Source organism: Mesocricetus auratus, unplaced genomic scaffold, assembly GCF_017639785.1.
Source record: "Mesocricetus auratus isolate SY011 unplaced genomic scaffold, BCM_Maur_2.0 Super-Scaffold_100003, whole genome shotgun sequence".
NCBI lineage: Eukaryota > Metazoa > Chordata > Mammalia > Rodentia > Cricetidae > Mesocricetus > Mesocricetus auratus.
This window is the reverse complement of record NW_024429188.1, coordinates 113646952-113659955: the sequence shown is the minus strand read 5'-3', so window position 1 is coordinate 113659955 and position 13004 is coordinate 113646952. Positions and strand designations below refer to the sequence as shown.

Below are 13004 nucleotides of genomic sequence, written 5' to 3'. Positions count from 1 at the left end.
GAGTGCATTAATATATGTCCAGAGAAATGGACAAATGTAGAAGATTCACTTGACCATTGTGGGCAGATAGGCACCCTGCTGACACTAAAGTGGGAAACTGTAAGAGATTAATAGGAGTCACTTGCAATTGGAGCAACTTAAGGAGCTGACTCCTGGAATTGGCTACCTTGGGAAAGAGGCTTCTTTGTATTCTTAATTCTTATATGTCTTAATTTCTCATATTCATTAACAGCTATCTTTGCCAGTGGTTACCATCATAACATGATCATTCCTGACAATGTTGTCATATGCCAAATATTTCATTACTTTTAGAAAATATCTGTTCCTTTTTATAAGAGTTTGTGATTCCCTACCATTGGTCTCCTTCAAAAAAAAGACTACAGACAATGCTAGTTAGACTCTGCTCATAGCCACCTGGCACACTCCACTCGGCAACTCACCTTGTGCTTACGCTTGCCCTTGGGGGCAGGTTTTTCAGCGGCAGTGCCAGCAGTTTGACGCTTGGGTTTCAAGGCAGTCTCCTTGTGATCTGTCTTGGCAGGTACTGCTAAGACTGTGTTTTGGCCTGGTACTCTCGAAAGTAAATCAAGGTTAATCTTCACCCAGAGGTTTTTTGGATTCTCATGATCTTGTAGAGGGGACAAAAGCTCAGTTTGCGTGGCAGAAGGAGGTGAAAATGCTGTTTCTTCATTGCTGGTGGATAAGTTGCTGCTGCTGCTGCTGCTGCTGCTGGTCAAGGTGCTGAGGGTCAGGCTGGCATTAGAAGTATCCTTAGATTTAGAAGTGTTAATTCCAGGAGCAATGCAAGGAGGCAGTACTTTGATCTGCAGGGTCTCTTCCTGGTCTGTGTTGGAGTCAGATGTAGATGAATCTGTTTCAATGAATTCCCGGGACTTTGGCACAATCTTTCCAGGCCCTCTATACTTCTTCTTCTCAGTGGCGGAGGGGGCATGAGGCCTCGGCTCTTTCCTAGGGACTGGTTTATGGGCAGTGGCTTTGTTGCGGCTTCGAGGTGGCTCAGGAAGCTCCACACTTTCCTTTTCTTTGGAAGTGGTGCTGGTAATATTTGCTTTGGGCCAGGTAAACTCCTCAAAGTTAGTATTTTTCTCAACCTTTTTGAGCTGTTTCTTCCCATTTGTCCTTTGAGAAACTGTATCAACTGTTGTTGACAACTTATGTTTCAAAGCCTTTGTTTCTGGGTTTTTCTGAGTGGGCCTTGGTCGAGCCTTCTCCCTAATGAGGCTGAGGAGAGGTCTTTCTTTGGGTCCAGTCACAGTCTGACTGGGATTTGGTTTCACTTTGACCTGGACTTCAACTGGTTGTATTATTGGAGGAGGCAGAGAAATGGTCTCCATGGGTGTCTCATTTTGGCCACAAATAAATGACTTGTTCTGGGATGTGACTTTGTTCAGCCATTTGTCTAGCTGCCATTTGTTGGTTGAGGGTGGCTCAGGCTGCAATTTGAGAAACAGCAACTAGGATGACTTTAGAGTGACTTTCTGTATAGTGACTATTTGCTAATAAAATCTTGGATGATGAGGACTGGAAATGTAGTTAGTAGAATAATTGCCTAACATGCATGGGTTTCATTCTTAGAACTACATAAATCAGGTGTTGATGTGAACATGAAGGAGGATCAAATGTTCAAGGATATTTTAATTACATATCAAGTTTATGTTTGCGGCTATTTTCAGCTACCTGAGACCTTGCAAACAAACAAACCAACAAACCAACAGACCACCTTGGATGGTGACAAACACACACACACACACACACACACACACACAGTCACTGAGAAACATAATTTCAATGAAGATTAAAATAGTGATTTGTTTTCCCTTTGTAACTAACTAGATAAAAGCCATTCTGCTGTAAATCAACCAAAGTCTGTTTTTCTTTAGCACAAGTTTCTATTGTCCCTTTGAAAAATACTCCCTACTCTAGCTGGGAAGTAAAGGGCTCTTCACAAGCAAATGCTTCAGACTGTAGCCCAGGGTTCCTGACAGAGAACACTTCTCCTAAAGTCTTTTGCTAAGAATCATAGATCAACCTATCACCAGGATACAGAGGTAATGTTGTCTGATTCTGAAAGGAAATCTAAGAGTATCTCAAGCATGTTCAGAAGGAACAGCTTTCCATCTTCAGAAATCCTGGGGTCTATTACAACGATGCTGTAATTCTCTGTGTTTTTACTGAAGGATTAAAAAACTTGACCCCCTCAAACCACAACACTTTCCTAAATACATGAGCAATAATCAATTTATAGGGATATGTATGTAGATTTTAGCATTCACTATTAAGCAATAGAAATGGTATATTCAATTCAGGCTCTTGATATTCAACTCTGAATTCTACCAATTTGAATAAACATCCATCAATTTTATTAGAAGAGATCGTCTCCTGAAAACCAAGCATGTGGCACCAGTAAACACAGGATGGCAGAATTAAGAAGAATTAAGTAGCTGTGATCCTTGCCTGTAGAAGATAATAGCAAGTAAGCATGAAGGAAAGTATATGAGCTGCTATGGCAGCACACTGACCTGGGTTTGTCAGTCCCAGCTTTACTACTGTATAACTGTGAGAGCTTGGTGTGGTTTGGGTTTAACTTCTCATAAACATACATTGTCACCTATAAAATGGACTATAGTGAGAGAGAGTACAGTATCGGGTTGTTAGTAAGAACAAATGAGAAAATGGAAGTCAAGTGTCCGGCACAGCATTTACTATTTTTAACAGCCATAAAATGACTATTGCCTTCTATTATTCCTTTCTGATTTTTGAAAAAAAAGTGTATAAAGAGCCATGAGATGAATTGAGATGAATTTCCTTGCTGCACCATATGCAGGCTCAGGGAACTAGAGCACTTATCCTCAACTCATATAGAATAGTAGGGAAAAATCTAATTCTCCTATTTCTAAGTTATTGTTCTGATGTTTTATTGTGCTAGGCTAAACATTTCATAACTTATTTTCAGACACATGGTATGAATTAATGTAAGGAGCATGTGACTACTTGAGTCTTGTTTTACCTTTATGGAAAGGTGCATTTCTCAAGACTTCATTGTTTACTATCCATTTATCGCTTTAATGATTTTAAATAGAATTAAGGATAGGTATCTTCAGATCCAGAAGTGGATTGTGACTGGCTTTTTTGGTTCATGTAAATAATTAGTTGCAAGCTTCATCATTAATGTACTATTTTTGGTGAGATGAGGCTTAAGGCTCAGACTAGCTAAGTGACTCCCACAGAAAATCAGTCATACAGCAGCAAGCAATCTGTGCAACACACATTGAGCCACACAGAAGGAATCATACTTATGCTTGGACATATACAGATATATGTTTTAGAGAAACAATCTTATCAAGTCTCTAGTATGCAAACTGGTGACATATGTGACATGTTACCTGATGCATCAGCACATAAATGGATGTTGGGGCCTTGGCAACTTCACTTACCTCTGGAGTGGCCACTCGAGGAGCCTCATTGGATTCACTGTCAGTAGTGCTGCTTTCAGTGTCTGAATCCGATTCTGAACTACTCTCAGACTCACTGGAGCTGCCAGACCCCCCATTTGCTTGGGCCACAGGTGGAGCCTGTGATGTGGCCAAGAGTGGGCTGGAAGAAAAATGACATCATTTATTGCCTCATGCACTCTCAGACTAGAAAGTAACAGCCATGTTCAACATAAAGACTTATTAACTGTGAGCTCCAGGCAGAGTAGAGCACGAAGACAAAGTATATGGCTCCAGGAGTAGAGAGACCTGGCCAATGTCAAAAATTTGATTAGAACCAAGCACCTTGGCCAAGCATAGTTTTCTATTCTTCCAGGAAAATCTGCCCACCTTCATATTCCACATGAAAACTTTCAGCAGATATTTTGTAAGCTGAGACTTACTTAACTGTTAACTGTTCCATTTATTGATTTCAGTTAAGTTTTTGTTATCTTATAGACATCCATCCCTAAGTTCTTAGAGTATAGCCTAGTGTAGTCATATTTACAAGAACTGGTAACTTCAATTTTTCTTTTATTGAAGGAAAGTAAAGTCCAGGGTCAAGGAGAGGCTTTCCTAGACCTCACAGCAGAGGATAGCATCCTGGTTCCATAGCTCCTTCAAAGGAGCTGTGCTCTGTTCATATTATTCCAAGGGTCTAAGGTGTGGTCCTCAATTTCAATCTGTTGGGTCCAGGAGTAAGGAAATGAGAAAATGTACTTCTTTGTGTTCTTCATTATCACTTTTGTAAATGCTTTGACACTTTTATCAAGGAGGTAAGATCCTGAGGTAACAACTATCTCCAATGATTGATTTTTAAATTCATAAAACTGATCTAACAAAGTTTTTGAAATGTTACACCATTCACTTACTCTACCTTTGATGGGAATTAACTCTTCTTTACCAATCATTTACTCTCTGTGCACTGCATCAAATCAACAGGCTTACAGTATACTGGGGCACGACATTGTTTTTCTGTCTTTTTGCCTATTGTTTCTTTGGATTAAATTTTGCCCTTCTTTCTCTTAGGAACTGTACAGGAAATAAACCACAAAACCCAAAACAACAACAACTGCAAAACCAAAACAAACTTTGAGGAGGGTTTTAATCTCATTGAATCTTTTCAGGCCCTTCTTCCTTTGGAGAGCAATTGATCTCAAAGCAAGGCTTGGGCCTTTTGCGTTTTCCCTATGGTCTCACCTTCTGCTTGCCCCCCCACCCCTGTGCTTCTTAGCTCTGACAGTATTGCTATTTTCCTGGCTTTCTCACCTAACATTCCTCAAATCTACGGCAAAAAGTTGAAACAAGAGGCCATGCCCTGACCTTGGGGGCCACCTAATTTTCTGCTCTCATCTTCAAACTTAAGATAATGACATTTCAAGAATTCCCTTGTGCAGGACTCGAGAAGCATAGACCTTTATTCCTGCCTGAAGCTATACTAGTTCATGCCCCATGCCACACCCTCAGCAGAGCCTCTTCTGGTCTAAGGATCTTGAAATGGGTAGGAGAAATTAGGAAAGTCCATCCATTGCACACTATATTCTAGACATGAATACTTTTATGATTTTTGAATAAATATTTCTAGAAACAATTGGGATTGAATCATAACACCATAATTAATGAGTAAAGAAAAATTATAGATAGACCAGTTTGCTTAATCAAATTATGTAGGCATCAAAAAGAAAATTCTGGATTGTATAATATGTAATATCTTTGAAGTGAGAAAAAGAAATGGAAAATTTTGACAAGAAAGCCCTTGGGATATTGACAGTGCCAACAAATGCCAAAAGACCCAGAACTTGCCAATGACATGTAGCATCAGATAAGTTTCAGGATAGACTTGTATTAAATTTTCTTTTAGTTGAGACTTATGCAAATTTTAACATAAACCTTTCCTAAATTTTATAAGGATTATATGTCTATCTACCAGATAATTTAGAATGATTTTATATTTGTGTTATTAATTAAATTGTGTAGAGATCTCTACATGATCTTTCCTGTTTTCCCCTCAAATATTACTTTATAAATTCTTTTTATAAATTTTGGGTTATAAATCTCTGTGTTTGAGGACTCCAGGAATACATTTTCTTCACCATGCTAGGTCATTTTGAATGCTGGACCTTTTCCAGCCAGAGGCATGAGAACAAACAAACCACTTTCTGTCCACATCAAGAAGTTTGAATTTTCCCAGTTTGTCGTCTAGGCTCCCTATTCTAATTCATTTGTCCAGTGGAAAGTCTACCAAGAGCTGAAAACACTGTAGAGGGTAAGCAGAAGAATGCTCTATGACAGAGATAAAATGCAAAGAAAATGGGATAGCCCTTAGTACCACTTACAGGCAAAATACCTTATCTCCTAATACTATCATAAGAAACAAAATATCATGCTGGAGAGGATGTGGTGACAGGGGAACACTCCTCCACTGCTGGTGGGAGTATCCACTTGTACAGCCACTTTGGAAAGCAGTATGGAGATTCCTCAGAAAAATGGGAATACACCTACCACAAGACCCAGCAACTCTACTCTTAGGCATATATCCAAAAGATGCCCATTCATACAACAAAGATGTCTGTTCCACTATGTTCATAGCAGCATTATTTGTAGTAGCCAGAACTTGGAAGCAACCTAGATGCCCCTCAACTGAAGAGTGGATAGAGAAAATGTGGTACATTTACACAATGGAGTACTACTCAGCAGAAAAAAAAAAAACATGGAATCCTGAAATTTGCAGGCAAATGGATGGCACTAGAAGAAACCATCCTGAGTGAGGTAACACAGTCACAAAAAGAGAAACATGGCATGTACTCTGTCATATATGGATTTTAGACATAGGTCTGGGGAGTGCCAGCCTACAATCCCATGGCCAGAGAGTCTGGGAAACAGAACCTTCATTCAGTGGCTGATGGAAGAAGAGGCAGATTCCCACGGCTCAGCACTGAGCTAAACTGAAGAAATCCAGTGACAGAGATGGAGGACTGATGACCAAAGTGGTTAAGACTGGACTGGTTTAACCCCCAGAAACAGCTGACCTGACAAGTGTTAGCTCTTGAATCCCAGACTGATGGCTGGGAATCCAGCATCAAGAGCCCCTGAATGTGGGTATCAGTGAGGAGGCCTCGGTAATCTATTAAGCCTTGGGTAAGTATTTATCCCGGGTATACAAATGGACTTTGGGCTCCCATCCAACAATGAGAGATGCACTCTCACCCTGAACTCTTGGGGGGGGGGGGGGGGGGTCCAGGCCCTGTCCTGGATAAAATGACAGACTAATCAGACCTGAGCTGGGATTTTAGTGGACTGACCAGACCAAGATGCTTGGGATTTTTTTTTGCCTGGGCCTGTTTTCAGTTCATTTAAATATATACACTTCCCCTGATGACTTTAGGAAAACTTGTTATAACCAGAAAGAGCATGGTGCTGGATAGCAGAGTATCTGATCTGATTTTGAGCAGCACCTTGGGCACTTTACCAGACATTCAACATAAGTTTCACTTTTCTTATCTGTGAATTAAGGAGAACACATTACATCACTTTTAAAGAGGACAATATGGTCATTCAGGCGATATAATTATTTTAACCAATGAACCTCAAACTTCATTGTGCGTGGGAATCACCTGGAGAGCTTGTTAGTGTGCAAGTTCTATTTAAGGAAGCCTGGGGCAGGGTCTGATTTCTGCATTTCTAATGCAGTTCCAATGGTATCTATACTGCTGGTGGACTCCACTGAGAGTAGCAGGCTAAATCTACACAGGGCTAATCAGGAAATAAACTGTTGGAGGAAAAAGAAAGTAATGAGCTCCAAAATTGAAATTAAAAGCTAAAACACAATTTGGATATCAAATATGGATTTCCAATAATTATTTTCTGCACCTTCTTTAATAACAATAATTTGGTTGCTGTCTGTCCTTTTAAAATTATAAACGATAAAACTTAACCTTTAGAGTTCAGGTCTACATGTGTGAGTGGATACATGCATGTGGGTATGTGAAACCCATGTGTGCATATGTGGAGATCAGAGATCGACAGTGGGTATCCTCCATTGCTCTTTACCTTCTTTTTGAAGACAGGCTTCTCGTTAAACCTAAAGATCATTTATTTAGCTAGACTGGACAGCCTGGGCATGAGGTTCTAGGGATCTCTGTCTGTCTCTGCAACAGTCCCTACACAATTGTCCAAGCACTGGGTGTGCAGTTACATACTGTGTGCCACAGTACCCGATTTGTTATGTATGTGCTGTTTCCAAACACAGGTTCTTATGCTTGTATACCAAGTTTTTACTCACCATGACATCTTTCTAAACTCTCTTTGATTCCCCATCCCCTTTTTAGCCTTCTTTAAGCAATCATTCCTAAAGAGTTTTTATTAGACACCTGATAAACAGGGACTTCTGTTTGAAACTTTCTTGACACCTTTATCTGCACCAATAATTACCCAAATGCATGATTCTTCCACTTGATATGCCCTAAGAATTACTAATGAGGTTCTGAAATGAGATAATCTGTCTCAAACAAACATTTGGGGGAGGACAGACTATATTGATGAGTATTTCTAGTAACCAAGTTTAATCCATAATGGCAATGCAGTTACGAGTACAACTTACTGAACTTTATTCTGTACCAGGAATTGGGTTACCCACATTTTCCCTGAATCTCTTCTTTTAATGTGTATGTCAGTACTTAGCTACCATACCTTTTTCATTTACAGCTGTGAATACTGATGCTAAGCACACAGTAATAACAAGATGGATAACACTTGAAATAATTTAGAAACTTAACATCCAGTTTCAAAGAAAAAGAAAATATAAAGACACTGAATTCTGCCTCCCTACAGTACCTACAGGGTTTTTAATATGGAAGATGCTGGGGAGACTAGCTAGTGTCTGCTAATGGGATATTACATCATGAATACATCAATATTTGCGTGACATTTTAATTTGTCTGTGTAATTTGGAATCCACATTGACATTTTTGCTACCACACATAACTGGTACAATCAGACAACCTAATAAATGGGGGGAAACATGCTTGGGTACCCTTTATCTTTAGAGATTGCTTGTTAACAATGGGAACAAGGGAAACAAATTCAGGGAAAATTGAACCCTAAGACCCTGGTCTCCACGGAGACAATGAATAATTGGTTAGTAGCTGGTACTTATAAGGAACCTAAGAAGATTAGTCTCCAAAAAATCTACATACCAAGGTCAAAGACTCCCAATAATGAATTATATCTATCACTAATCTTAAGTCCAGTGAGGTGTGTACTTCCATTGGGGGATATTTGTACATGAGTCATGTACTGTGTTTCTAGAATTGTTTGGAGATAGAGTCCAGCTACTTGTCAGAAAAACCCATCACATTCCCATGCCATATTCCATGAGAAAACACAAGGCATGCTGAAGTAGCTCAGCTAATGTAGAGAGAGATTTAGGTGTCTCCACACAGGCTGCAGCCTTCTGTTTGTTTGGTATCTCCTCTATTGTTCACTGGTGGGCTTAGAGTTGCATCTGCATGGGGAAGCAGCCCTTCTTCTTCCTATCTCTCTAGATTGTTTTTCTTCTCAGATGTCTCTCAATGACAACCTCCTTTTCAGTGTTTGTCCCATACCATGTGTGATCTGTTACCTGACACATCATAGACACTTGATTTACAATGCAAGCTTCTAAGGCAAGAGGTTTTATAAACTACACACTTTGTGAAATGCTTAGTGTGTTTAAGATACCCTAGAGTAAAACAATAAAGATATCTTTTCATAGATCCCTGGGAGGACTGTCCCCAGAAACATCCTCTGCTTGTGGTAAGGCACTTAACCTCCATATTGTACCATGCCTCTGTGGTCTCAGTAGGATGTTGTCATCATCATATTAATAAGAGCAGAATGATTTTTATTAGTTATGGCTCACTTGATATTTTTGTGGTGATATCTTCTTTATATTCTAACAAATAAATCTTGCCTGAAGAGCAGAGGGTGGATAGTAACTAATCATAGATGTCTGGAGTGCTGCACAGACAGGAAGTGAGATGGCTGGGTGGGGAGAGGAATATAGGTGGTAGGAGACAAGAACTCTGTCTCTTCAGTATGAGGATTTCATAGACATAATAGCTCTAGTGGCTGGCTGCTCTGCTTCTCTGATCTTTCAGCTTTCACCCCTTAATATCTGACTGTGGGCTTTTACTATTAAAACCAATTAGAACTCGTGTTATATGCTTTTCTTGCAATTTTTCTACAATTACTTTGCCATTTATCGAATGGGATTTACTGGCCACAAGAACACTTGGAAGTAGAAGGAGCAGATATCCACTGGTCTTACCAATGAAACCCTAGAGTTTCTTGTTCATGTGACTGGAATCTGGGGGAGGGCAAAGGGGATGCTTTCATTTTGTTACTGGGACTAAAAATCAATTCAACATCGAGAAGATGAAAACAATAAGAAATCTAGTATACAATGCATCCTTTTAATCATTTCAAATGATAAAGGGCTGAGTGTTATGGCACACACCTTCAATACCAGCACCAGGGAGGGAGAAGCAGGCAAATCTCTGTGAGTTCAAGGACATCCTGGGCTACAAATCAAGCTCTAGCCCAGCCAGCCATAACAATAAAACTTTTAAAAAGGTAACAAGGACTTGGAGTTAACCCCAAATGTTTACTTCAGTAACACAATGAAATAAGTTGTAAGAAGTTGGTGTTGAAATACAGAAGGCCTGTACTTCTTTTTGATGAGGAATATCTTGCTGCAGTTGTGATTCAAAGGCAAATATACAATTTATAAAATAAAAGACAGTCACTATCTTTACTGAATGCATCTTATTTCCCAATCATGTCTCCTAAAGATGAGTGTTATAGGTATAAGTTAGTGGCAAAACTGCAAATTGGAAATCACAGTTTCTAGCTTCCACAAAAGAGTCAATAACACAATATGTTGCTTTGAGAAGTGGATGTTTCAGAGCTAACCCTAGTGGCTTGAGGGCCTAGATTAGATCACTACTTCTCAAGAACAAACTGTTGCTGACTGTCCTCTTAATAAAACTACATAAAAATGTTGTGAACACCTACTGCTTTGACTTTCTCACTACTAGAAACCTTTTGGAATCAGTAACTTGGCTTGTAACAATTTTTTTCTCCTCTGCTTGACTACATCCCTCTTCTCAAGTTCAGATCCAAATAGGGCTTTCCCAGTTGCTTAATTCACAGATAAAGCCTTCCTCTAAGCTCTTTTTACTAACTACATTATAGCTGATTCCTTGCTCTCAATTTATTTTATTTCATTGGGGTAGCATCAAGTATACAGGGACATTATACATTATACATTCAAGGGCAACTGGCATAATGATATATATATATATACATGTGTGTGTGTGTGTGTGTGTGTGTGTGTATGTATAATGCTACAAATGGCCTTCTAATGGATGAAAATTCAGGATAAATCCAGTTGACTGCTAAAGAAAAATGCTTAACTATGAAATATATAAACTTTGTTCATTGCCAACAGAAAGTAATAATTCAGCCAGCCCACCAAACATCAAAAGCTTCTGAAGCATAAATTAATTTGATGAAAATAATTAGGTTAGCCTGCTAAAAGACTTGTAAACTTTCAATTTGTTGTGTGAAGGCTGGTCCACCACAGTGCTCAAATTTTTCTGCTTCAATTTCATCAACAAATGAAAGTTATTTAGAAAGATATTTTTTATGTAATTGGTATTTATGTAACAGCATTCAACAGTTCACAGTGTGTACATACATGCATGAGCATGGAAAATAAATGTTATGTTCCTTCCTAAAAATGAGTGCTACATGCAAACAAACCATCCTGATTTTAATTAAAAGACAAATTCCATTTTTTTACTTTGTGTGACACGTGGGCTACTCTCACATTTTGATATGTTAACCAGTCTAGACTGTGCTGAGACTGATATTACCTGTTTTTCTAGTTGATGATTTTTCCAGTGGAATAATTAATTTGCTTATGGAGTAAAAAACTCAATCAAGTTGGGATTAAAAATTAAGTTGAAGGACTTTCAAAAAGGACAGGACTATATCCTTTAGACCACATGCACTACTGATTATTACATACTCGTGCTAATAAGAAGAAAATGTTTCCTTACCCTAATTAATTGGCTTCAAAATTCATCTTAACATTTAATATAATTCAAAAAATATATTACTAAACAGATGGGGGAAAACTGTATGAAATAAATCTGATCTTTTGCATAAACCCATCTACATCATTCATGACACTGGCATTTTATATCTTTTGCACTAAAGTCCTCTTAGAAAAAAACTGATTATTTTGAAAGGAATTCCCTATACTTGTTATTTTGAGTGACAACAAAAGAAAGAGTAATCCTTAGTCCCTCAGTATAACCTGTCTGAAAAATCTTACCTTCCAGCTAACAGTCTCCCTTCTCATCAATGCGAAATTGAAAGAGGTCAGGTGCAAAAGAGAGAAGGAACCACACTTTCCTTGTGCTTGGAGAACTCATATGACCATGTCCTCAAACCATTTTTGCCATTAAGAAGAAAAGTATGACTATCTTCATCTTTTAGTGCTTTAATTTTTGCATGGGAATGTTTAATTCTGACTTAATCAGTGGTAAATTTGTCATACTATTATATAACCAGAGTAATATGCTCTTTCATTTGAACATTCGAGTCAACTATCTGCAACTTCTATGTCAGAACCTAAAGGCGAGAGAGCCTACTACTACCACATTCTTAAACAAGCACAACTCCCAACTGCATTCTCTATAAAATAGAAGAAAGGTATGTTCAAGACCATGGGGGAAAAGAAATCTACGTGTAAGCAGCATACTTTCTTCAGCTAGTGTAATGACTGTGCTCACAGGTAAATCTAGATCAGTAGCCACAGAAATGGCAAACCTGTGTCATCAATGAATCCAAACAGCCAATTCCAAGCAGACTTGAAAAGAAATGGAAGCAAACAGACATCTCACCAGGAGCTAGTAAGAGCTTTGATAACAGCAAGGAGGCCAGCAGTAACAAGGTTGGGGTGGTTGGTTTAACTCTTAAGAGGAATTTGTCATGCAGAGGAATTTTAAAACTTAACAATTACAAAGAATGCAGAGATTAGGCAATTACAGACATCTTTTGAAATTAAGTAAATTATAATTGTATTTGACCACTTGACCAGAAAACCCAGGGAGTCTACAAGTTCTGAGTATAGGGCACATATCCTGTTCATAATGTCAACAGTTAATCAAAATGATACTGGTTAAATTCAACAAAAACACATTTTATTAATAGTTTCAGGTGGAGTGTAGATGTATAAAAGAAGAAAATAATGCTTACTTCCAAACCTTGAAAAATGTAATTTCAGTGTGATGTGAGTGCCTGTAGCAGGACAGTATGGTTATGAAATATCTTAGTAGGCTCTCCTTGAGCCCTACTTCATTTCAGCTTCATAAGTCTTAAACCTGGGTATACTACTTGGCCAGTTGGAAACTTAGGAAACAAAATATGTGACAAATAAATAGATATTTTCCAGAAAAGTCAAGT

General features: G+C 38.6%; 1 protein-coding gene across 3 annotated transcripts in view; it reads right to left on the bottom strand.

Annotated features, from left to right (window-relative positions):
- Aff2 (AF4/FMR2 family member 2) overlaps window positions 1-13004 on the bottom strand; it is a 514115-nt gene that overhangs the window by 39760 nt on the left and 461351 nt on the right. For all 3 annotated transcript variants that reach the window (XM_005085893.4, XM_040744698.1, XM_013125099.3), the window contains 2 exons: window positions 3456-3615; window positions 441-1454 (listed from right to left, as the gene is read on the bottom strand). In XM_005085893.4, coding sequence (XP_005085950.1) covers window positions 441-1454; window positions 3456-3615 — 1174 coding nt within the window. The remainder of the gene's footprint in view (window positions 1-440; window positions 1455-3455; window positions 3616-13004) is intronic.